This window comes from Sprattus sprattus (genome assembly GCF_963457725.1).
Source record: "Sprattus sprattus genome assembly, chromosome: 15".
Taxonomy (NCBI): domain Eukaryota; kingdom Metazoa; phylum Chordata; class Actinopteri; order Clupeiformes; family Clupeidae; genus Sprattus; species Sprattus sprattus.
In genome coordinates, this window is record NC_137913.1 from 18,307,891 (window position 1) to 18,331,991 (window position 24,101).

The window sequence follows — 24,101 nt, forward strand, 5'->3', positions numbered from 1 at the left end:
ACATGTATCATCAACAATGGATGCAAATCAGTCTCTGCTGTAACTCATCCCAGACCATTTACTTCCATGTTATCCCGTTGGACTAGTGATCCTGACATTGCTAACATAGTCATTTTATGTATTCATATAGGTGCATATTAAGGGAATACATTTCAACAGTTTTAGCTAGTGAAGATATCTTGGCTGTGAAGGGCTACAACAAAGCAACGTGTATCTTAAATGCTGTTTTGTAGCTACTGGTTTTGATGCATGTGCTCCCTAGCCTCCCCCAGCCTCCACTACCATGATGTTTGTTCATTCCGTTCAGAAATAACCCGAGGCTATCTATCGCATAGCTTTCTGATGCGCTCTCCGCTGTGCTATATACACGGGGGTGGTGGGGGTAAAGCTGTTTTTGCGACCATACAAGCCATAGGTATTACACTTCCCACCGTCTGGTTCATTAAGGCTCTTTCTCTGAAGCCCAGAGCCACATGCTTCCCGCAAGGCCGCCACAAATTTACCCCAGGCCATAGCAGCTCCCTGGCAGCAGGCTAATGGCAGGCAGAGACAGGGTCTTAACCTCTCCATCACTCTGTGTTAAAACGCAGGTTGTGTTATTGGCTGGGGAGGGGGCGCCGCACCTGTACTCCAGTCCCCTTTAGCCAGCCAATGTGCAGCTAAATTAGAGGATGAGGGGTGGGGTGTTGGGGTTGTAACAGAGAGAGGGGTGAGGGGATGGGGTGGGGGGCGTTGGCGGGGGGGCTGTCCGTCCCACGATGAAAGGCAGCAGACTGCAGAGACTGTCCCCCCAGGGCACATGCCGGGCCCATTAATAGATGCAGCACAAGGCCTATTTATTTAAAGTGGGGAGCAGTTTTCTGAGCAGGAGACTTGTCTGCGGGCCAGCATGGAAATAGTAGGATCTGCTATGTCCTTGTGGGGTGGGGGGGTTGGGGGTAAAAACAACAATGAAAAGCTTTCTGGTCAAAGCCCTTGTCATTTCCCCAGCAACTGTAATTCTTGGAACCGAGGCTTAGGTTTATATTAGATCTCTGACATGGTGTGTTTTATTTGCCCTGGATGCTTACATGTGTTGCTTGTCCCGCTAAGTGGGAACGGCGTACCACTGATTCCTCGGATGGCTTTATGATGCTTCCAGCCAGAATGAAAAAAAGGAAGGAAAGTAAGGGAAAGGGGGGAAAGGGGGGAAAGGGGGGGGTGTGGTAAAAAAAACCAAGAGAGAGATAGAAGTCAAGCCCAGTGCTGCAGACATTAGAGTAATGAGCTTGTGTTTTCAAAATCAACCAGGACATTACACCATATTCACTGCCCCTTTTTTGTTTATTTAAATTTTTTTACCGCACCACACGCACAAACACACACACACACACACACACACACACATACACGCACATACACGCACACGCTTACCAACTGAGGGGTTAGAGTGGGTATGTCAGTGGGCAAAGGAATCATCCGAAAATCCTGCTAATGTGACCGACCCGTACACACAAGGCTCATGGATTAGGCTCTGAGAATTACATCCAGGCAATCCCATCAGCATCCTTTGCCTGTTTTTCACAGGGATCATCAGGCTAGTGTTGAAGAATCGCTTGAAGGGGGTGGGGGGCAGATTAGGATTAGAGCGGGAGATTGTTGGCGGCGGGGGGTGGGGGGTGGGGGGGTTGTTGAGGGTTGAAGGGACGATGGAAAAGGAAAAGGAAAAGCCAGAGACAGGTCTCTAAGGATAAGGTGATTTAGTGACAGGCGGAGATTTTATTATCGTGCTATCCGTTCCAACTGGTTGACATGGGCTCTATTGTGGCCATGGACACTACTGGCTGTGTTCTCCATGTTTCAATTCTCTCTCTCTCTCTCTCTCTCTCTCTCTCGCGCTCTCTCTCTCTCTCTCTCTCTCCCCCCTGTCCCTCTTCCACATGCTCGCTCTCTCTCTCTCTCTCTCTCTCTCTCTCTCTCTCTCTCTCCCCCCTGTCCCTCTTCCACATGTTCTCTTTCTCCCTCTCTCTCTCTCTCTATCTCTCTCAGTCTCACTCTCTCCCTACAGTGTTATTGAATGTGTGTAAAGCGGGTTTGTCTGTGGAATGCAGCGGCGCCCAGGGCTGTTTTTCCTGCGTATGTGTCCCATTACCAGTCTGCTAGCTGATTCCTCTAGGACCAATCTAAATCCCAGTGATTTCAGAGCCTCAAATGGCTTGGCCCACAGAAGTATTCTCAGTCTAGAGGTTTGCCCTGTCGCTGGCTTTTCCTCTCAGCTGTGTGCGAGCTGGAGAAACACAATGCACGGCTTGGACGTGTTTATTGATACAAGGAAATTTGGTGTGGAGGTAAGGTTCTCGTCTTTGTTCGGCTGTTATTAGACTGGGCCACGTTTATGACTCATGCGGTAAGAATAGACAAGCATACGTCTCATTGTTCAAGGCTTTATAGATGTAGTGCTGGCTTTGATTACAGTGTCATTCGCTTAAAAACATCAGGGGAAGGAATGCCCAGACTTCAGAGGAGACCCGTTTTTCAGTCAAGTATTGGGACACTGCCCATTTTTGTGTGGGGTCCAGGCAAACCTGGGGCATCTTGGGATAGGACAGAAAGATTGCAGAAAACCCATTTCTGAAGTGGATTTATGCCATTGTAATCCTGATTAATTTTGACCCGTTGTGCTCATTTTAAACAGCGCATTACAGTAAGCGTGAACACAGCAAGCTCCGGGCGAAACCAGGAGCTTAGCGGCTTTGGGAGGCTTAGCAGCAGATGGCATTTTAAGCCGGACTTAATAAATTGTTTCCATTAAACTTACCGGCCCACACATACAGGATTAGTCCAGTGGAACAAAGGAAGAAGGAGTGTGAGAAGAATAAAAAAAAATACACACATTCGCATACCCACAACCACCACCAAATGGAAATGCTTCATTCCACTTTCTCTTTGGCCAAAATTAGGCATAGGGTTTTGCACAGAGTGAGACTATTCAGCCTTTATCAATTGCCTGCCATGCCCAACATGGGGAAAGACCAGATTCATGCAAACAAACAGATTGACAAATTATTCTGACTTGGAAGCACTAATTATGTTTGAATGCTTGCATATTTAAATGTAAACAGTACATACAGTCTATATAGCTGGAAGAGAGGATTGTGTGTGTGTGTGTGTGTGTGTGTGTGTGTGTGTTTGTGTCCATTTTATTTTGACGATGGCATTGTCAGAGACCCAATCCCCCAAAGGGTTGCTGCTGAGTCCACCCCCTTGGCCTGATGAGCTTGCGGCTCGTTCTCTAAGCTCTCATTATGTGCTACATGGCTCAGGGTCCCCGCGTCGAATCACTAATCAAGCTCTCTGTCTGCAGCCCCACGATTCAATAGCTCCTGAGTGCCCTTTGTTCCGGCACTGCTGTTTGCTGCATGTCAATTAAAAGGCTGTGTCCTCCACCGGGCTAAGGCCGAGAGATGATGCTAAAGCTAGCGCTCCTGTCCCTTCCGCGTCATCCACGCCAGAGAGTGTGGAATTCAGCAATGAGCTACCTCCTCCTGTGTGTGCACGGTGGGGGGGAGAAAAAAGAGAAAGCTAGAGAGAGGGGGGAAATGGAAGAGGAAGAGTTCAGGGTCAGGGGATTGGGGCCAAAACCAGTTGATGAGAATGTGTTTGTATGCACCGGCGCTCCACAGGCCAGGTCATTGGGATGTATTGCCAACCTCAGCGCCGCAGTGTTGGAGGCCTTTCGCCCATTAAATAATGAATAGAGGTTGATCTTTTGACCAGCTAATCAGCTTTGCCGCTGTTGAATCTCAGGAGCTTGGCGCGAGGGCAGCTAACTCGGGGTGGGGGCTGGGTTGGTGGGCGGTAGGGGGTTGGAGGGGTGCAGACGTGTAATGGCGGGAACTCAGACTGCAGGGGCTTTTATTTTGCTAGATTAAAGGGCCCAAATTAAAAACAACCCGTCATTGCGGAGGAATCTAAGCCTGGTAAAGCTCACAGCAGTGCCTGCTTTGATTGTTTGACGAAGCGCAGCCGGCACATACCTTATGGAAATGCTTTCTTTATCGGGACTGATGGGCCGTATTGACAGAGCACTTATTGCAGTAAGCGAAGGTTTGTCATGTGCCTCATGTGATGGCTAATGTAGGGAAGGGAAGGTGCTGGGGGGCTGTTTTTAGTCTGAGGCGACTGCGCCCGGATGCTCAGCCCATCACCACCTACTCAGCCCATGTCGACTCCTGGCTGAAGCTTATTTGTTCTATTGATTAAATTCGTATTTTAGACAGACACAAATCCTCCCGGACTATAGCCCCAGTCATTTATTTCACCTGGTTCGTGTGTGCGCAGAGCACTCTGAGATCAGTTGACACAGGCATTTTGGTGTGTCACTTTCTTAATCCTGCCCTTATCAGTCTGGCCTGTCATATTCAAACTCATGACCTCCAAAATTAGTTTGTAGCATTTTAATTTCCGAACTCTGACCTTTTCCAGATGGAAATGTTTTTAATGGCTTTTTTTTTTATTGACGACAGTTTGTGTAATCCCTAACCCCACGCCCTTTTCTGATAGATGGAAATAAATAGAGTGAATACGGATAAAGATAAGACGTGTGTTTAATAATTAAATGAGCCATTACCGACAGAGATTGCCTTTTTTGATTTAAGGCAGGAAGCAGGCTTCCAGGAGAGGCAAAGCAATTACAGAGCTCCCAGTCTGCCTGCTCACCCCACTCTGTAAGAGCACAGAAAACACACCCTGTTAACTGGATTATTCCATGAATTATTTTATTCTCCTTCAATATTTATGGCGTTTTAAATTACAATCACGTCATCATGTTCTATTTATAGGGAGTGGCAAGCGTGTCATCGCAAAAAGCCTCCATACTGATTTGAGGGATTTTACGGGCTTTCTCCTGCTAGGGGGAGTAATGTTGCAAATGTGATGGCAAATTACCATGAGTGTAAATTTCTAAATTTCCTAACACAAATGTCTTTGTTTGGCTGTAACAGAGGACATTTAGTTAATTGCTCTGGGTGAACTGCCATTGACCCGTAACGCCTCTGTGTGACAACACACAGCCCACCATCCCGTTAAATATTTAGCATGTTTTAGTGTTGAATTGCAAACCTTAAAGTGGAGGTTCTATGGAGACGGTTGGCTTGGTCAGCTTCCCACTGGTTTACAAGGCATTTAACAGCACCCCAGGACAATAGCTAGAACAGACATTCACCACTGACCCCAGAGGATCAGCACGTCACCTAATTAGTCCTTACTAAATTTATAATGGAAAACTTAAAATGCTAGCACCTATATTTGTTATTGTCTGACACTGTATGTCTTCAAAGGAAATAATTTATAGTAAGATACACTGTCATGGACTATCCTGATCACACTGTGTGTGTCTTTGCCAGTGAGATGCAGCCTTTAGGTGAAAGGACCCAGCGACGGGTTAAATGAAAGAGCTTCTGTTTTTCCTGTTTCCCCATTTATTTATTTACCTGCTGCGTGATTCCATCGACCTTGACACCTCCCGTGTGTGAACTTCTCCCATCAGTCGCATCGCACAACAAATCACAAGACCAGATGTGCTTTCCTCCTCCCCCGTAGCTCTGACCCCAAGGTGACACTCTGTGTGCCACGTCTGACATTTCTATTTGCGGAGGCATCGGGGTTAGATGCGCCAGTGATGAACCTGCTCAGGGAGGCAGTTTGTGAAACGGGACGGTAAGGGCGATGAGCGGCTCCCATCCAAACACACTAAAATGGTCTAAGATGTGCAGTCTGTCTTTCTCCCCCCCACCAGCACCACCACACCGCACCACAGCCCCCACAAGCCCCCCAGTGTTTTGGATGGTTTTCGGCAAGCGTTCATTTGGAACAGTGGTGGCGAGTGTCTGCGGGTGTCTGAAGTGAATGCATTATGACTCTGGCAGCTGTCGAGCAGGGGCCCGCCTTGCTGCAGGCTTACCCGAAGCTGGATGCACTAAGCCCCGGGCCCCCTGTGAAACACCCTGGGCCCTCTCCCAACCTGTCATATGCCAACCTCAGGATCAGACGCTTGCTGATGAGGGAGGGAGTCCTTGGAAGATTACCCCTCTCCCCACTGTGGCTCAGAGACCAACTTATAAGACAGAAACCAGAGGAGACACGGACCTAAGGGATAGATTTCCTTGTTACAGCCAAGGCAATGGAAGTATTATATTGCCTGTAGATTTCATGGGGGATTTTCAACTGCATGTTTATTTACAGGACTCGAACGATTTCTTATACTAATACATCGATCACATACCAGTTAATTTTGTTGGCATGTTATTTTAATTTAGTAGGTTTTTGTTTTCTAGCTACGCGCTATATATTTATTATGTTCCCTTGGGCCACCACAGGAGTTTTCTGCATCTTTCTGAAGACAATCCCAGACCTGTTTTTAAGTCTCTACTCTTCTGTTTTATGCAGTCAGAGCCCATGTTGGTTTTTTGCAGAAGAGGTTGTTACGTTCAGTGGTAAAGCCAGATGGCAGGCGCTTGTGGCCAAACATGCAGCTTGGATAAAGTTCAGACGCTGGCAAGGAAGACGCGATGGACTGGATGGATATTGCAAACACGCTTGTGATGGATTTTACTTTGTGGGATGGAGTTCAAATGGACCTAAAGCTTAGAAGCTCGCTGCCAAGTACAGAACAGAAGTAAATGATTAGAATTCTTGGACCGCAGACAGCATGCAAGCTCTGTTTCATATGTTGAATACTTTTAAATGAGTTTGAACTCTGAGCACTACTCCGAAATCTGGGAATGTAACAATATAGTAATAGTTTTTTTCCCTACAATTATATTTTTTGTTTATTTGTTTTGAGAAACTGAAGGTGCAGCCATTTCAGTTATGCAAATTAGCAGTTGAAGCCTGTTCAAAATTGATTCGTTGGCTCAGCCAGTATCCAAATTCTGTGTTTGCACATTGTCTACAAATTCAAAACCTTAACACTGTCTGACGGACTCAATGCAAATAGTTATTTATTGAATGGAAACCAAAAAATATTTCATTATCTTGCAAAATAAGAATTTCACAAATCATATAGTATCATTTACATGACACATTAGGGTTAAGCTTGTATGCTTGGAGTTGTTTTTGGTCTCTGCTTTTCCATGCGCGTTTAGTTTCATTCGAAAAGGTTTCAGTAATACCCACAAAATCAGCACATGCCGAAATAAGTCATGAGATATTTACTGCTACAAGAGGAGGTTGTTCCAAAAGCATATCATAACCATGTCATTAATCCTTCAGTGTTTAGCTAAGATGTGTATTAATATGGTCAGACATGGGCCCCATCTTTGCGGAAAAAAATACCCTTCCCAGTGTGGTCCTCTATTAATCAAACGGTCATCTGTTTGGGTGTTGTTTTTGGCTACCGACGTATTCCCCATGCTGGGTTGAAGACAGGCCTCTTAATGGTCTCCTAACCAAAGTGCTCCCATCCAAATGAGGGATCCAAGCGGCGAGGCTGTTATTCTAGTGCTGCTGCGGATGGAGGGGAAGAGTGCAAGGCTGTTTTCCAGCCGTATTTGCTTTTCGTGGACTTGGACCAAAGCAGGAGGGGGGTTGGAGTAGCATCTCACCAGGAGAGATTTGTGGCCTGCAAGGGAAAAAGTTTAAAATGTAATAAAAAAATACAAACCCTACTGTTCGTATCTGCCAAAGTGGGCTCATGGAACGTAATTCCATCCTATACTTACGCCGGAGTATGTTATCAAAGAGGCTTAGTGTTGAAGGAATTGCTGGTTGTACTGCAGCTTGTACAAAAATGTATAGTCAATCTATATTTGTTCAGATTTCCTTTGACTCTCGATACTGCGGCTTCACATGGATTTCAGATAAGTGCCATGTGTGTCCTGGAGCCTTTCATCTTAAAGATGTGGACATGCTTCATTTTGAGGGGGCCGGCGCATGATTGTGTGGTGGTCTGTGTGAATGAAGACAAGTGCCAAAGAGCCTCGGAGATCCCATCAGTGACGGCACACTACATTAGCCACCCAGGGACCAGCGCCGCACAGGGCTGCTCCTGCAGCAGGTGCGGTCAGAAGTGAAGTACGCTGAACCAGGTCCTCAGCGAGAAAGGACCATCTGTGGCTCCCCTTTTTAAAAATCAGTTCAAAAAACACACTCTCGCCAAGTGTGTCGCTCATAACAGGGACATTTACACGCGGTGTCGTCTGCCAGGGTGGAGATGAAGCAGTTGCTCCCCTCCAATCCAGTTCTGCAGCCACCGTTTCGGTACCTAACTGCATTGATCTGGATGTCTGGAGTATATCTTGCCAATGTTTTGGAGTTTAACCAGCATTTCCCTGGCTTCACATTTTGACACGCAGTGCGTATAATGCGGAAAAAGATGTACCCTTTGAGCGTGAGTGCAAAATGAAGTGCACTGCTTTTAATGCCATGCTGGTTTTGTATTCTACCTGACCTCGGCAGACTTGAACACCACTTGTCACACTGTTGTCATATTGTCTGCTCCGCTCTACAGCCTGTGAAATGAAGTTTAAGCGCACGGTCAGGCCAGACAAACAAACAATGCCCACTTTATGCCAGGAGGGCTGACCCAAATCTTTGGGCCTTGTCGGATAGGGCTTCTGACTGATTGTGTGTGTGTGTGTGCGCGTGTGTGTGTGTATAGCGTGTCTGTGTAGCGTGTAGGCTGAATTTGCTTGTGAGTGTGTGTAGAAAGCGCATGTGTCCATACGTGTATGCGTCGGCATGTTTTCGTCGAGGGACTAGAGGTATGTGTGGAGACATAAGCTCTTGTATGAGAAGGCAGGCCCTCAGGTCAGTGGACGGGCCTCGTCTCCATTTGTTTTCCTGACATGACTCTGTGCCCTCTGCTCCCCTCCATCCTCCGTCGCTCACCTCCCTTCTCAGCTGCCCTCTCTCTGGCTCTCCTGCATGGCCCCTCTTATCCCCCGCAATCCTCAATAGCACTCCCTAATCAAGGATGATGGATTGGGTGCCTAGAAGCACCAAGAATGTTTGCTAACCTGATACATCCTTGTCCGCTCTTCCTCCTTGGAGAGTTTTTTTTTTCTCCTCCCTCTCTCTCTCTCTCTCTCTCTCTCTGTCGTTCTTTTTGTTTCTGAAAGCCTTGAGGCATGCTGGTCGGTTAAGAATGTGAGGGCTTTGTGTTATAATCCAGTTGACAACCACATGAAAAGGCTAGCTAAGCCATTCCAAATACTTGTGTGTTGGTTCTTAAAGGTAGCGCACAAGTCATTTGTTGCTGCAAACAGGCCGCTAGTAGTATTTTTATCTGACTTCCTGGTTTTACAGCAGTGTAGACACAGAGAACCAAACTTCCTTGGCTACTTGTTCATAGTTTGAAGGTTTCAGAAGTCAAAAGCTGTATAGAGGTGTGTACCCTACATACCTGTGTTAACGTAATGAATGCCCTCTCTGTGTTTCTTTTAAATTTAAAGACTTGCATGAAAGGAATTTCACTGATAAGGCATCTCTATCTTTGCCCTTCTTACAGAACATCATGACCATGAAGTTCATGACCTTACTATTCACTCGGTTCTTGTTTTACAATTATTTTAATGTCTTGACAGTAAAAGTGAAGTAAGTTAAAACTCAAATTCCAACCTTAATGACGAAATTACAAGAACTTGTTGCATTGCCTTCATGTGCATTATTACAGTGTAGTGTAACAATGTACTGTAGACATCTGTGAAGAATTTGAGTGACCAAGGGGAATGCAACTATGAGAAATGAGCCATTAACTGACTCTCAGAGGGCCTCCGCAATCGCAGGCAATGCTGATCAAAAGAGTATGAGAACGGCAGAAAGTTACACAAACAAATCCGATAAGGTCCCGATTAATCACCTCGATACACACATGCAAGGTTTATGTGCAAGGCATGTGTGGTATGTGAGATGATTTAAATGAGGCTGTGCTACAGTTTTTCGTGCTTGCAGTATTTGCCTTCGCTACTGTGTTGACTTTCTTATCTGTTACACTTTCTTCCGCTTAATGGCCTTTTTTAATGTCAACTTTAATCAGCCGCATTTTTCATACTCTGTGCATTTCGCCTCAGTTAATGTTTCTCAAAGGGATATTTATCAAGAATGTAAACATGTAATGAGATTCTCATGCTATGTAGTGGTTGAGTGGAAGGACAAAATCAGATTTAATTCCTTAGTGACTGAACAAAAGCCAGCCGGCCCCATATCAACAACTGAGAAAGGAGAGGGAGAAAAGCCTGACAAAACGCTTCAAGAAACCAGATCCAACCCAAAACATTGATGCTGTTCCTTCATGGTCGTCCAGCACTATGCTCGCAAATGTCACAACAGTGAATGATGTGTGACAAATAGTGAGAAGCTGTTAAGCTCGATTGTTGCCGGGCCTCTGAAGGGGGCGAGGAAGATTGCATTAGCAGGTAGTGGACTGGAGAATTTAGTGGGAAGAGAAACATGCCATTTTGGTGTCGAGCCACTTTGGATGTTGAAGGATTTCCAGTCAGCCATTTCTTTCCATTGTGAAATAATCAGTTAGTCACCAAAAGATAATATTATACATCCACTTAGCGGCATGCAGGCTCATGCTTGAAGGGGCCTGTTAGAGTGCCTGTATCTACATTTTATCACCCCCCCAAAAATATTTCCGAAAGATCTTGTCAGCCTGAACATTCGATGGCATTCTTGTATCTCTTGTTTTTCTCTTTTGTCCCCCATTTTTCTTCTCTTTTTTTTTTCTTTGCCTTCGTCAATAGCTTGTAAATCTTGGTGCAAGCAGCTGGCAGTCCTAATAGTGGGATGCTTTCCTGCCGGGCAACAAAGAAGTATTGTTGAAATCGGGAGGGCATTATGCCGCTGAATAAAGCTGACACGCTGCTAAAGAATTATTGCCCATATTGAGCGTCGCGGAGCCCCATGGAGGGATACTGAAAGGGTCTTGGAGGTATCTTTACAGGAGCAAAGCGCAGCAGCGCAGCCGTACGCCTCCTCCACTGCCGCGATGGCAAACAGGAGCAGCGGGCTTTATTAGATGTGGCAGCCGTTGTCTCCAGTCATCTAGATAATTGCGGCGCCGCGTCCTCTGCCGTAATCAATCGAGACAGCTGCCGCTGCGGCTCTCCAGTCCGGTGGGTGAGCAATTCGCACTAATTAATGGAATGATAAGGCTTTTGTGAGCCGTAGCTCCACACAAATGATTTTCAGAGGGGTTTGAAATGCTTCCTGGTCCCCCCACCACCACCACCAGCCACGGCCCTGTCAAGTTCACCACACTTCCCCTTGAGCTGGGCTGTAGTCTGCAGGTTGGCCGTATCCACCACGGGTCAATTCAGCTTGTGAACAGGGTCACATTCCAGGTTTTAGGCTGGGTCGTGTCAGCCCAGCGGCTGGACTGTAGTTCTCTATTGGTCTCTGCGGACGCACAAAGATCCCCAGCTTTGCAGCAATAAAGCCCCGTAGCGATGACCCCGGATGACCATGGGGGCCAAGGATGAATCAGGAGGGGCTGCCTCCTGCCAAAAGCACACGGCTGCTTAACAGCCAGAACCACTCTCCAGCGAGGAACTGGGACAAGGCACAAAAAAAGCAGATACTCCACCCTGGCTGGGAACAGCTATCTCTAGTGGGGAGACAAAAAAGATTTGCAATCTGGAACTGTGTGTCTGTGTGTCCGCCCCCTGGACAAATGGCTCTTAACCACAGGGACCCACCCAGATTAGTCCAGTCAGCAGGGGCACACATACGTAAGCCAGCCGAGTCTGCAGTCCCGTCCGTCAACAATCACATGTGCCACAAGAGAGAGAGAGAGAGAGAGAGAGAGAGAGGGTGGCATATGCTGCCGGTGCCATATGGCCGCGGTTTGAATCCTGGCCCAGCATGAGACAACACTGATTCATAGCGGGCAAAGCTGCTAGCTCTCAGAAATGAACATTAGGTGTTCACAATTTATGTGTAGGCTTTGACAGCAAACGTGTTACAGCTTAACACCCTTTGCATTCTGTTGCCGTGTCGTCCTTTTGTCAGCTGCAGTGAAAATAACTAATTGAAGCATGCCAGCTGTCCCCCAGCCTCCTTGCATTATTCTGGTTGCCTTGTCCTGTCGCCTCTCTCATTTCATAAACTTGATATAAGGGTAGACGGCAGCTCAAACCTGTTCCTAAAAGGAAAACAGAAACACTTGCGGTGATATTGTTTGAGGCAAACAAACCTGCTTGCCTGCCTTCCAGTGTGACTTTAATTTGATGATTAGCCCTACAATTTGTGACGGCGCACACCAACATTCATCATCTTCCAAAATCACTTAGATGAAATCACACAGCTTTTTTAAGCATGCACTCTCACTTTACAACGCCTGCTGGCTATGGCTTTGGAAGTGTTGATTTACCGGACCGTGATTTGTACATAGCCAATGTCTGTTTTAGTCATCTGTTTTTTCAAATAAGAAAAATAAACCCAACCAGTCATAAATTACATACTGGTGCAGAGCAGTTGTTGAAATAGTCAAACGCACAACTTCATATGTTTCTCTCGCAAGGATAGGCGGGCCCTAGTCACATCCGAGCCAAGTGAGGGAGAAGATGAAGGGGTTCTGTGTTCCATGCCATATGCGTTTCTCTGCTGAGTCTTTCAAGACACAGGCTTCTTCTTCTTTTTTTATTTATTTATTTTGTCCCCCCCCCCCCTTTTCCCTCCCTCCCTTTTTTTTGTGAACGTTTCTGTTTATGTTCTGGCAGTGCGCTGATGCGAGGAGACCGCAGCGTTTGCCTTGTAAATGAGAACACCCAGTGGCTGGCTTCTTTTTCGCGCCGCGGTAGGCTGCCGAAGCCCCTCCGGACACTGCAGTGATTTACATACCCAGATGTCTAATCTTAAAATGCCATTTGCATGCCGTTTTACCAACATAAGCACAGTTTGCAGTGGCACTGTAGGCCAGGTATATCACAGGCGAGCCTCATTTGCATCGGCAACCCTGAGTCCTCAGATCATTTCAGTTGACAAATTGGGGGTAGCGTTGAGGCAAAGAAGCTAATCGCGTTACCAGAGGGGTGCAGGCATGCGCCGGCATGAGCCTCACTAATGGAAACACTTAACACTGCCTTGGAAAATATGAAATAGTGCAAATAGGATGCATGCGTAAAATTTGATAGCACAGCTGAAATAATGTGTTCTGAAAACTAGCAAAGAAATGGCAGGGAGTTATGGCGGCTCTGAAGACGGATGGACTGTAGCCAGGTGAGCCGGCGTGTTGCTGGCCCGGCGGACCATCTGCTGGCTCTTTCATCGTGGTGCCGGGCTACGGGGAGGCGCCAGCCCTCCAGATGTTCCAAATGGAAGATCCTCCTCGTCATCGTTCCCCCCCAGAAACGGGGTCAGATGTGAAGGGTATTAGAGAGGGGGGACAGCTGTGGGACAGCACAGGGGTCGCCTGAGGCCCCTCTAGAAACATCAGTCACAGGGGGCGCCCTGGAAAGAGGTCTAGCGGGGCTGGAACATGTCCCCCTCACAGACTGTGTCATGCTGGGCACACAAGTGGAGGAAGGCCATATCCCTGGAGTGAAAGCAGAACAACTGGGATAACAAAAGCAGTCGGGGAAGGAGATGGGGGAGAGAAAAAAAATCAATACTCAAGTGAAGTGTCATCTGGTGAACAGGGATGCCGACACCCCCCAAGGGAGTGTCATTCTCTACTCTGTCACAGACCCATCAGGGGTTTTAGTGCCATACTGCCCTCCCGTTTGTCCCCCATGCCTCTCTGTTTTAAAGCTCTTTGTAGGAAATTACCCGTAACATCTGTTTCTGTGGCTCGGGGTCATGTTCTCTCAGCTTATATGTAGGTGGCTTGCTGGTAGCTGTGCATTAACTCTGCACCCAGGAGTAGGACACAATTAGTCTGATGAAGCCTGGAAGACATATTATGTCCTAGAGCACTGAATTATTGTACCTTGAGGCAGCTTTGGGACACTGTGACGGACTGAAAGAATGACAAAGGAAAGTAGTTTGGCATTCCAGCTGTCTTCCTCCTGTCTTATTGCTTTTCAGGTCAACACGGTCATTTATTTTTTTATTTTTTTTGACTGGCAGAAACAGGTTGCCGATGATGACACATGGTTCATGGCATCTTTGAGTTGTGGGGCCATTACGTCAACCACAAAACAAAAGTTTTGGCCACCAATTTGCTTTAAATTCTTTAAATTGCTCGCTAGGGAGCTAGTAGCAGGGCATAATTTATAGATATATTCAATAACTAGATTCCATACAGTTGGTGTTTATCACTGTCACATTGTACCAATTCAGTCACTAATAGGAGGAGACAACAAGCAAGACTGGTTTTGACATAACTTGTCTTGCCACATAGATATGTATTAGGACTTCATTTCCTCTTCCCCCTTGGCTCCAATGTGCCCATATTTCAAACCTCATCTGAATCTTGACAGTCCGCAGTGGCACTTTGACGCTGTCGGCAGGAATTCTGAAGGTAATTGGGATTGTGTTGCATTTCCTCGATGCTGATTAGGGGTCACATTCCAATCAATCATGACTTCTCCTCATTACATGCCGTAGGAAGGCCACTGACAGGGCTGCCCCCGCGCCTGTCGGGCCAGTTTAATGAGAGGTGGGCTCGTCCAATCGCGCTGCACTCGCCACAACCATTATAGCCCATTAGAATCATCATTAAGATAACCCCCTAGCTCATTCTGCCCCTAAGTAGCGTGGCCCTACTCATCCAGTGGTCGGCCTCATACTAAGGTCTGGCCAAACACAATGTGTCTAGGAACTCGGTTTCCTTGGTAACGTCAGCGATGGGTGACATTAGACTGAGAATATTCCCCTTTTTGCCCTCCTCCCTGTCTTTTCCTTTTTATTGAAAGCAGAGCCCTACACCAGACTTTTTATTTTAACCTGGTATAGCACTCTATTTCACGACATAAATTCATTGCTTTTCTGACACCTATCCTGGTTATATTTTCTTTCAAAAGGCAAGGGGGGGAGACAAGTTTAAAACCTCAGCATAGCTTTTCATCACCCATTTATTGGTGTTAGAACCCTTGAAAGATTAAGTACGCTCTATTAAGCCTTGGGATATTCTGTTAAAAGCTTTTGCATTTAACTCTCCCCGGCTTTTAGCAGCTGGCCGTAGCCATCGTTTGAGGCTAATGTGAGTTGGGACTTTGGAAGCATTTAATTGGAGCTGTAGTGAGATGCCTGAAACCCAGGCTCTATGCTAAGTGTGTAGATGAGAGTCACTGATTGAGATGTTCTCTGGCTTTTTCTCTTGTTCTTTCACATGTGGCATCTCCCTCTTCAGCTTTGTTTTATAACCTGTATTGTTGCTGTTGAAGTCCACATCTGTGTTTGTCAAAAGGCCCCATTTGGTATAAAAACTCAATTTTTCGAGACAGCATGGCATCTGATTAGGGCTCTAGCCCAAAGAGGTATTCAATGTAACATGTAACAAAATGTCTCTTTTTCTTGTCATTATTCCGCAAATCTCTCTCTCTCTTTCTCTCTCTTTCTCTCTGAAGTGAAAATACCTTTTCCCATTTTTTTTGTCCGTGATAATTCTATCCACTCTCTGGTTTAATCTTTTTGAGAATAATCTTCCCTCTCATCACAATTCAATGCTGAGGCAAAGTTGAATAGGCAGCTCAATGAGCTGCCTGTGTGCGAAAAAGCTACTTGTGCTGCAAGGGACCCCAGATAAATTGAGAACGAAGAAGTGTCGTCGGTTCAAAGTGCTTGGCAACAGCTCAGAAATCCCTTGAAAGATCTGGGGGAGGGCGAGCGCCAAAAGGCCGTGATAAGGGGCCATGATCTCTTTTCACAGCACAATTGAAACATAATTATTTCATGCCAGATTGTGTGCTCAGCAAAGCCCTGAATAGGCACGGCATTTAACTTTAATTAGGTGTGATTTATTCATACTGACTGGATCGCTCAGAGAAATTGGATCATCTGATTATAGTCAAGCATGAAAATGACCTGATTAAACACTTCATAAAACCTAGGGAGAAAAATAAAAGGGAGCCATGGGTGAGAGATGGAAGGGGTGATACAGTGTGTGGGGGGGGGGCTGAGGAAGTAGACAGATGTGGAGGCATCTTTTTTCTTCCTGTCTCTGGTCTTTGTAGCTTTTTGGTTCATACACAGCACATGTTCCTTCATAGCAGACAGCAGCCCTCCCACCCGTCCGCCTCCCTAAAAAAGCTTCTCAAACACATCTGGTACCACATTGTCATACTGACGATTTGTAGAATCTTATGAATCAGAAAATGGCTGTTTTTGTTTTGTTTTGTTCATCTCCCACTGCAAGTGCAATTCCTCTTTGCGTTTCCCTTTTTCTTCTTCTTAGCATTTCTTTTTGTCCCTGTCTTGGTGTGTGTGTTGCGTGATTGTGTGTAGGTGTGACGACGAATGAGATTCACGTGTCCAAGACCTGCAGTTCAACCAAAGTCTCAGGCCTCCAGCGCAGCCAGGAGCAGAGCAACGAGGTGTCCTTCGCGCCGCCTGCGCCGAGCCCCACCCCTGCCTCTCCGCCCACCGGCTCCCCAGCCCCTGCAGCTGCCACTGCGCCGCCTCCACGGGTGCGGCCCACCCCGCCTCCGCCCCTGCCTCTGCCTCTGACTCTGCCTCCGCTGAGCGTCAAGAGGGAGGCCGTTGCCGCACCGCCGCGCATCCCCACTCCGCCACTTCTCAGGACCCAGGGCCACCCCCCGCCACAGGAGCTTCGTGTTCCTCCTTCCCAGCACCACCCGCGGCCCCTGCATAACCACCCCATTCACCACTCTCTGCAGTACAACAGCCTCCACGACATCAGGTGGGCGCCCCACCTGTCAATCCACCCTCTGGTAACCTACAGTCCTCCCTTCCGGCACTGTGCTAACTGCCTTTTCTCTCTCTCTCTCTCTCTCTCTCTCTCTCTCACAGCAGTCACACCGGTGGTGTCAGCACCAGCCTCCCCCTCCCCAAACACCACCTTCCCCCCTCCCCCCACCCCCACCTCAGCAGCCTGCCTGCCTCCAACCCCAGCCTACACTACCAGTCTGTGGCTAACCTCTCTACCTCGCCCTTCTCCCTGCGTTCCCCCGCCCATCGCCATCCGGCCATGTTCGCAACCCCTGCCACACTGCCACCACCTCCAACCTTACCGACCAACAGCCTGGTGGTCCCGGGGCATCCTCAAGGCACCCCCTACCCAGGTAAGGATAATGCCATCTCACCACTTAGCACACACACTAGCAGTCATAGCTTATCCCAGGCATTTGGTATGTGCCCTTACAGGGTAAGTCTATTATTTCAGGTTTAGAAAATTATTATTAGAAATACTAATACCAACTTAAAGCAAGGGGTAAAAGCCAAATCAGTTGTCACAAACATTTTGTTTAGCAACACATGAAAGTGGACAGACAGTTATTATCTTAGCTTTGACTTTAAGTTAGCATACAGGGTGATTGAAGGCAAGTGCACTTCTTTGGAGTGTTTTTTTTGTGTGAGAGAGTAATATTTGCATAAATCTGCTGAATTAGTGAAATTTGTCTAAGAGTATTACATGCCATGGTTTGTTGATTGTGGCTGTTTTAAAAAAATAACACGAGACATGCCTTTGGAGATTAGAATGTACACAATAAGCCAAGCGAGTCAGCAAAGCTCAAAGGAACCCACATAATCAGCAATGTGAACAGTTTTTACTGCTGTGACTCAATTATAAAACTTCCTCTTTAAAATCAGGGTTAACCACAGTTATATGTCCATCTGTAAAATCTTGTTTTTATTGCAAGCTCATTAAAGGGCTTAAATTCACTTCAATGTGGCTTTTTCATGAAAACATTTGAGTCTGGCTTCGTGCACTAGAAGCTCAGCTAATGATGTGGCTTAAATGAGGTCCTCATGCTATTGCTATCCTAACCACTTTTATCCCATTGTATACAATGCTAATTATTGTGATATTCTTTGATGTGAAAGGACTTGAACTTTGCATCTAAACTTCAACTTTGCATCTAAAATATATACTATACCTGCATATGTAATAGTTTAACTAAGTTTCTCCCAAGGTTTGCCTTTTAAACCTTAAACCCAATGAACCGGTAAGTGCATTTAGGCGGGGCCTGATACAAACCAAATGGTCTCAGCATTGAAATAAAAAAAACAGAGTTTGCATTCAGCCCACTTTAGAACCATGAATAGACGATTTAACAAAACTACTCTACATTGAATGACTTCATCAAGTTAAATCAGATCTACTCAAAACTAAATCAGATCCACTAAAGTGCTCCAGATTACACATGATTACAGTGTGCTAACTAGCTAGCGACTTACATCCAGCAGCATTAAAAAGCAGAAAAGCAATATCTGCTATATGACTGTCTATATAGTAAGGTCCATTGTTTGATACCAAATAGATGGTTGAGATGTGTAACTTACTACAAGGTTACAAGAAATGATTGCCACAAAATATATGGACATTAGTACATAAAAACTTTCATGAATATTTTTAATTTGTAAGTTAATTTTCATACTCCTATCTCCTAATGTAGTTCAGTTAACTACCATTCAGTAATTAATGCAACACATTGCAATACATCACTGCATTTCCTATGCACCCCAGTGTTTTTCCATTGGGATCAGTAGCAATATCACAGATACACTTCGTTTTACTGTGCACTATGTTGTACTTTTTAGGGCATGTAAAGAACAATTAGGACATGTAAAGAAATCTGACCTTGAATATTTTGAAGTGTGCAATGAAATAAGAGAGTGATCATATTTTATAAATAATAATAATAATAATTTATAAATGAGATCATTCTCTTACACGTGTCTTCTCCACATGTGTGTTGAGTTAGCCCTTTTAGAAGTAGGAATGGTATTCAAAGCAGGGCCTTGAGGGACAGACCGTGTGTGTTTTCTGCTGAGATGACTCTTGGTTCTTTCTTGTCTTCAGATACCAGCCTGTTGATATCATTCAACCAACCAATCATGTATTGCCAGCCTCATTCGGGGATTCTGATTGGCACATTGTCACAGGCAACTCTCTTACCACCACCAATGAGTCCTCACGTAGAAAACCCTCACAGCATGAGCTGGAGAAACAGAGAATGCCAGGTGACTACTTTTCACTTCCTTTCCTCGGCGCTGTTGTTAAGACTGACTGGCTCCCGTGCCCTTTCTTGTGTCTCCCTCTTCCCCCCCTCCCTCTTTCCTTTTTTTTCCCTCGCTCTCCTTTCTTGCAGAGCATGACCTCCTGCGGCAGGAGCTGAACAATCGCTTCCTGGTTCAGAGTTCAGAGCGGAACAGGGGGCCCTCGGCATCCCCCCTGGCCCAAATATCCCTCCAGAGGGCCGAGTTTCACCAACACCAGCACATGCACCAGCACCAACACACCCACCAGCACACCTTCACGCCATTCCCCGCCGGCTTGCCCCCGGCGGCCATGATTGCTCCGCCCAATGCACCTCCCATGGTGCGTACCCCAGCCAGAAATGTGAGGATAAGTAAAGCTCCAGTACTTCCCCTACACCCCTTAAATGCACAACCCAACCCCACCCCCACCATCAACAACCAAGCCCCCAGACCACACCCAGTCTACCAGCCCAAACATCCACCCTGATATGTCTCAGTGACCACAACGCCCTTTTCCCCTACACACAGCCTCTAACACCCCCTTCCACTGAAATAGTTTAGAGAAAGCTCATCATCACACCAGCCTTCTAGTTGAAGTGTGAGAGTGCAGGGAGAAGGCCCAGTGCTGATGTTAATAAGAGTTACCGCCTCAGCTGAGGTCAGTTGTTATGTGCAGAGCTCACTCAACAATAAGCTGATTCGTTCCCAGGTCCGTGCGAGTTAGTTTGAAGACCGGATGTCAGATTAATCACTGTAAACATCTTTTACACACTCATCAACACCAAAAGAGTGATGGCAGCTGACGCAAGCAAAAACTATGAGCTAACTTAATTAGCTCGTCGCTCTGTCGACAAACCAACAAGTTTCACTGGGTCAGGCTAAAGGAGAACAGAACAGGGCGAGCTTCGTTTTTTATTGCTTTCATATGAGGCAGCCTTTAAAATGTTTATGAACGCATTGATTTCCTCTGCCTTGTAAGAGAAACAAAAGGCCTGAGAACCAGATGTGCGTGGCGTGACTGGTTCAACTCGGGTCCCTATGCTCCAAAAATGACAAATTCAAAGCCTGAGGTCGCCGTGAATGACTTCATTTTTTAAAAGGATAAAAGCGATGATGTCACAGAGGGGAATGTTTTGATAAAGCGTAATTGCTTCCACACGCCCTCTGCCATCGGATCGCCAAAGGGGGCAAGCATTGGCAGGCTTTAATCAGAAAATTGAAGCGCGTAGTTATGTCTACCCATCATCCGCAAACGCACAATGGGCCTGCCGAGAATGTTATTCAGTCATTTAGGTTTAGTAATGAAAAGCATGCTTGTGCTGTCTCAGCACTGGGCCTAATACGATATAATCCATTCTGTCATGACCTCGGATGAAATGACCCAGGAGTCAGGAACACACTAAAGGCATTGTCGACCGGCGGCTTACCCAGCCATGTGTTCAAAAGTCAGGAAGCGCTGTATCGGGTGTGTGTGTGTGTGATGTCAACGTGTCTCACATCTTATCGGCCCTCTTGCACTGCCCCTTTCCTTGTGAGCAAAGTGTGATTGCCCACCTTTTTCCAAGATGAAAGAGCATTGATTATCGCTCTCGGCCTCGAATACAAGTTGTACAATGTAATTTCTCTGTTGATCCGAACACTACACACTTCGGAAAGCTCTGCAAGGCTTTAATGTTGCATTTGCTGAACAGCTAAATACATTGTTGTGTTAAAGGTGTTTTACATTAACCAGTACCTTTTTTTCTTCCACAGCAAAAAGACGTCTTATATTCAGAGCACAAATTTTAATGTTAATGTGGTTTCTTTAGCGCTGGGTTAGCACTGTTGGAAAGGCCCAGCTATGTGCATATTTAGAGCTCAATGTCGTTTCAACTCTGCAACAGCCTTTGGCTAATAGCTGTAATTAATGAAATTATGAATCCTCTGTATTTGTTTATTGTCGTACGGCCCTCCGGCAGCTGGTTTGCCAAATGGCAACACTGAGTTACTTTTCCCCCCACTGTCTCTGTAAAGAAATATTCTTAATTGTTTAAAGATGAAATATCCAGCTTTAATTATCCAAAGCTGTTTACAATAAACCTCTGACAGCGCTCGTAAATTACAAAGCATGAGGTTTATAGACAGCCGTAAAGCGTGCTGTATTACTCCCAGAGTGTAAAACGTAAAACATAAAACAGTTCCTCTTGCTTCAGAAGGGACGGCAAGGTTTTAATGAGCTCGGAAGCTGAGCTCAGCATTTTTTTGTTATGTTTTTCCCCCTTTAGTCAATAGGGCGTCCTGTGTTTGATTTGGGGCAATTATCGCCCGGCGCACACAGTGTTAGTTCGCGGCTAGGCTGCGGACGTGAAGGGCCCTTTGCTTCACTGGAGGCCTGTTGGATAGATCGTGCACAGGCACAGTCTTTCCACCCGACAGGCAGCACACAGACAGACTAACATGCGTAGACACACACAACAGAGACATACAGCAGAGGCTCTGTTCCACGTTTGCTTCCTTCTCATGTAAACCTGAGACTACAGTGCTTGCCAAGGCGGCTTTGTGAAAACACAGTCAGAAAGTGCCTGTAAATGGTTTGTGTATTTATGTAATAGAAATGAGTTACTGTCAGTTGCAATTACCTCGTCTCCAGCGCCATTTCACCCCACCCCAACCCCCTCAAAAACAGCAGACGCGTATTGGCTTACAGGCAGTAGGACACACAAAGTCTCCATTCATAGATGGAAGCAGGCATAGGGGGGGTTCTCCCTCTCCTCAGCCTCTCTGAGGGGGACCCTGGTGGAACGGCTGCCAGCGGCATGTGCTTGGGCCCCTGCAATCAAGAAACGTGCGCTGCGTGAAGCTCTCGGGCCCCTTCCCTCAGCTCCCCTCCGCTCCAGTTGGGATTATTCCATTAGCCTGATTTACCTTTGAGGGAAGCGCGCGAGAGCTAGCATTAAATCGCAGGAAATCTCCCCCAATAGGAGGAGCTTTAGAGCTCTTTTCAAAAACAGTCGGCCCCCAGATGAGCAAACTCTCCAGCCACCATGAGCCCTCTGCCCCCAGGTGGATTAGAACCTTGGGTTCGTCTTTTTCAAAAGACCAGTGATGCAAGTGCCCCTTGCGGAGAACTACATTCTTGGAGTTTAAATAATTACTCCCAAGGTTACCACTGCCTTATGCGGATTTTGATTGACAACCTTAAGCTCATAATTTCCAAGTGGATCATGAGCTGTTATATATTATTTAGCTTTTCATTTATATTTTTAAAGCACATAGTACATCAGCGCTCACAGTACACTGCATTTAGTCAGCACATGATTGCTATTAATAAATAAGTGTGATGAATAGACTAGATAAGGCCGTTATTAAGATCAGTGGCATAAAACAGGCATAATTAGACACAGTGTGCAGGCTGTCCTTGGAGTGTGCGTGTATTTTGTTGTGGGGATTAATGGTGCCAAATGAATAAATCTGTGGAAAGGCAGACAACATGTGAGGGGTGCAGGTATTTCAGAGACCTGACAGAGTGCTTGGTTGCCACTGCCAGCTGCTGTGAGAATATGGGCTACTTTCATGTGATGCTCGTCTAATACTCTAATGTCTGTGTGCTCTGTTGAAAAATATTTGATAATGCTGAGCTTCATCTGTTCTTACCCAATGCAAATTGGTATGCAAATCAACCACGTTTTCAAATGTTGTTTTCTATGTGAGGGTGGGGGCTTGTCTGGAGAAGTGTGATGGGAAATACAAATCTGACTTTTTTTTTCTTGTCTTCTGCTTCTGTTTTTCAGTTCGACAAATACGCTCCAAAGCTGGACAATCCTTTCTTACGACACTCAAACGTAAGTCCTTTCAAGATCTAAAATAATAATTTTAATAATAATAATAAAAAAGCTTGTCGGCAAGTCATGTTAAGGACATCATTCATCGTTACCTCTGCATTGTGCGTTTTTCTTCATAAGAGGTCAAAATTTACAATGGCTGAGAGCTGCTGACATGATGTATTCGCCGTTGTGTGAATGAAAAGTTTTTAATTCTGTTTGTCCCCATCCTCAGTTCTTCCCCTCCTACCCTCCCACAATGCCTGGGATGCCTCCCCTGCTGCCACATTCAGGACCCTTCAGTTCACTGCAAGGAGCCTTCCAGCCTAAGGTTGGCCCTCCTTTGTGTTAATACAGCACACTTGCCTGCACACACGCTCTCTTTCACACTCACAAGTCCACAGGTACCCCCTTTTAGTAAATGGCCACAGTCACTTTCACAAACCAAGGCACGACGGCATACTCGCACACTATTCCCCACATTCCATTCAAAGGTTTTTCATCGTGTTGCATCGTGAGCATGGAATTACAGGCATGAATGGCGCCAAAGCCCTTTTTTACTTTGCATTCTGTGTACAGGGAAAGCAGCTGCATTTGAACTAAAACAGCCCCAGATAAATCTGCCACGGCATCGCCTTCTCCTTGCCCCAACCCCCTACTACCCCCTCCACTCCCTTCTCCCAACCAATAATGGACTATGCAAACAAGGTCCTTAAGCTGCTGGGGGCTTTAGCTGCGTGGAGCAGCCCGCTCACTGGGAGATAAGCAGCCGTGGGGCTGGAGAGTGACGATCGGGCCCTGGCAAACGCCCAATGCCTCTGACCCTGTGTAAGCCACCAATCAAAGCTGGCCTAAATTCGCTGGCCTTATTCCCCCGCGGCTCCATTAAGACCTTTTGTGGCCGGCCTCCAGATGGTTAGAGCGCAGTTAGGCCCTCCATTCAGCACCTTAAGCTCTGCTGGGCTCCGGGCTGTGGCGCCGCCAGAGGAGAGAGGGAGGGAGGGAGAGAGGGAGAAAGAGAGAGTGAGAGAGAGCGAGGGAGGATAGAGTGAGGGTGGCCACCGTTCCAGCAGCCCATGGCTCTGGGATAGATTAAAGGGGCTGATCGCATCGCTGGCTCAAAGTCTGCGCGTGATTGGCTCGTTAGATTTGGCCGCTCGTTGATTTGTTTTTGGATCCCTGGATAAAGTTTGTCACGTATTGTTTTTGTTT

The 24,101-nt window shown here is 46.4% G+C and overlaps 1 protein-coding gene across 8 annotated transcripts in view; it reads left to right on the forward strand.

Annotated features, from left to right (window-relative positions):
• The window catches only part of fbrsl1 (fibrosin-like 1), a 229,017-nt gene that overhangs the window by 197,103 nt on the left and 7,813 nt on the right, over positions 1 to 24,101 (forward strand). For 6 of the 8 annotated variants that reach the window (XM_080852788.1, XM_080852784.1, XM_080852789.1 and 3 more), the window contains 5 exons: positions 16,372 to 16,786; positions 16,897 to 17,168; positions 19,200 to 19,450; positions 22,860 to 22,910; positions 23,125 to 23,220. In XM_080852788.1, coding sequence (XP_080708914.1) covers positions 16,372 to 16,786; positions 16,897 to 17,168; positions 19,200 to 19,450; positions 22,860 to 22,910; positions 23,125 to 23,220 — 1,085 coding nt within the window. Of the gene's footprint in view, positions 1 to 16,371; positions 16,787 to 16,896; positions 17,169 to 18,910; positions 19,072 to 19,199; positions 19,451 to 22,859; positions 22,911 to 23,124; positions 23,221 to 24,101 lie in introns of all 8 variants that reach the window. The other 2 variants (XM_080852790.1, XM_080852785.1) reach the window with 2 other exon arrangements.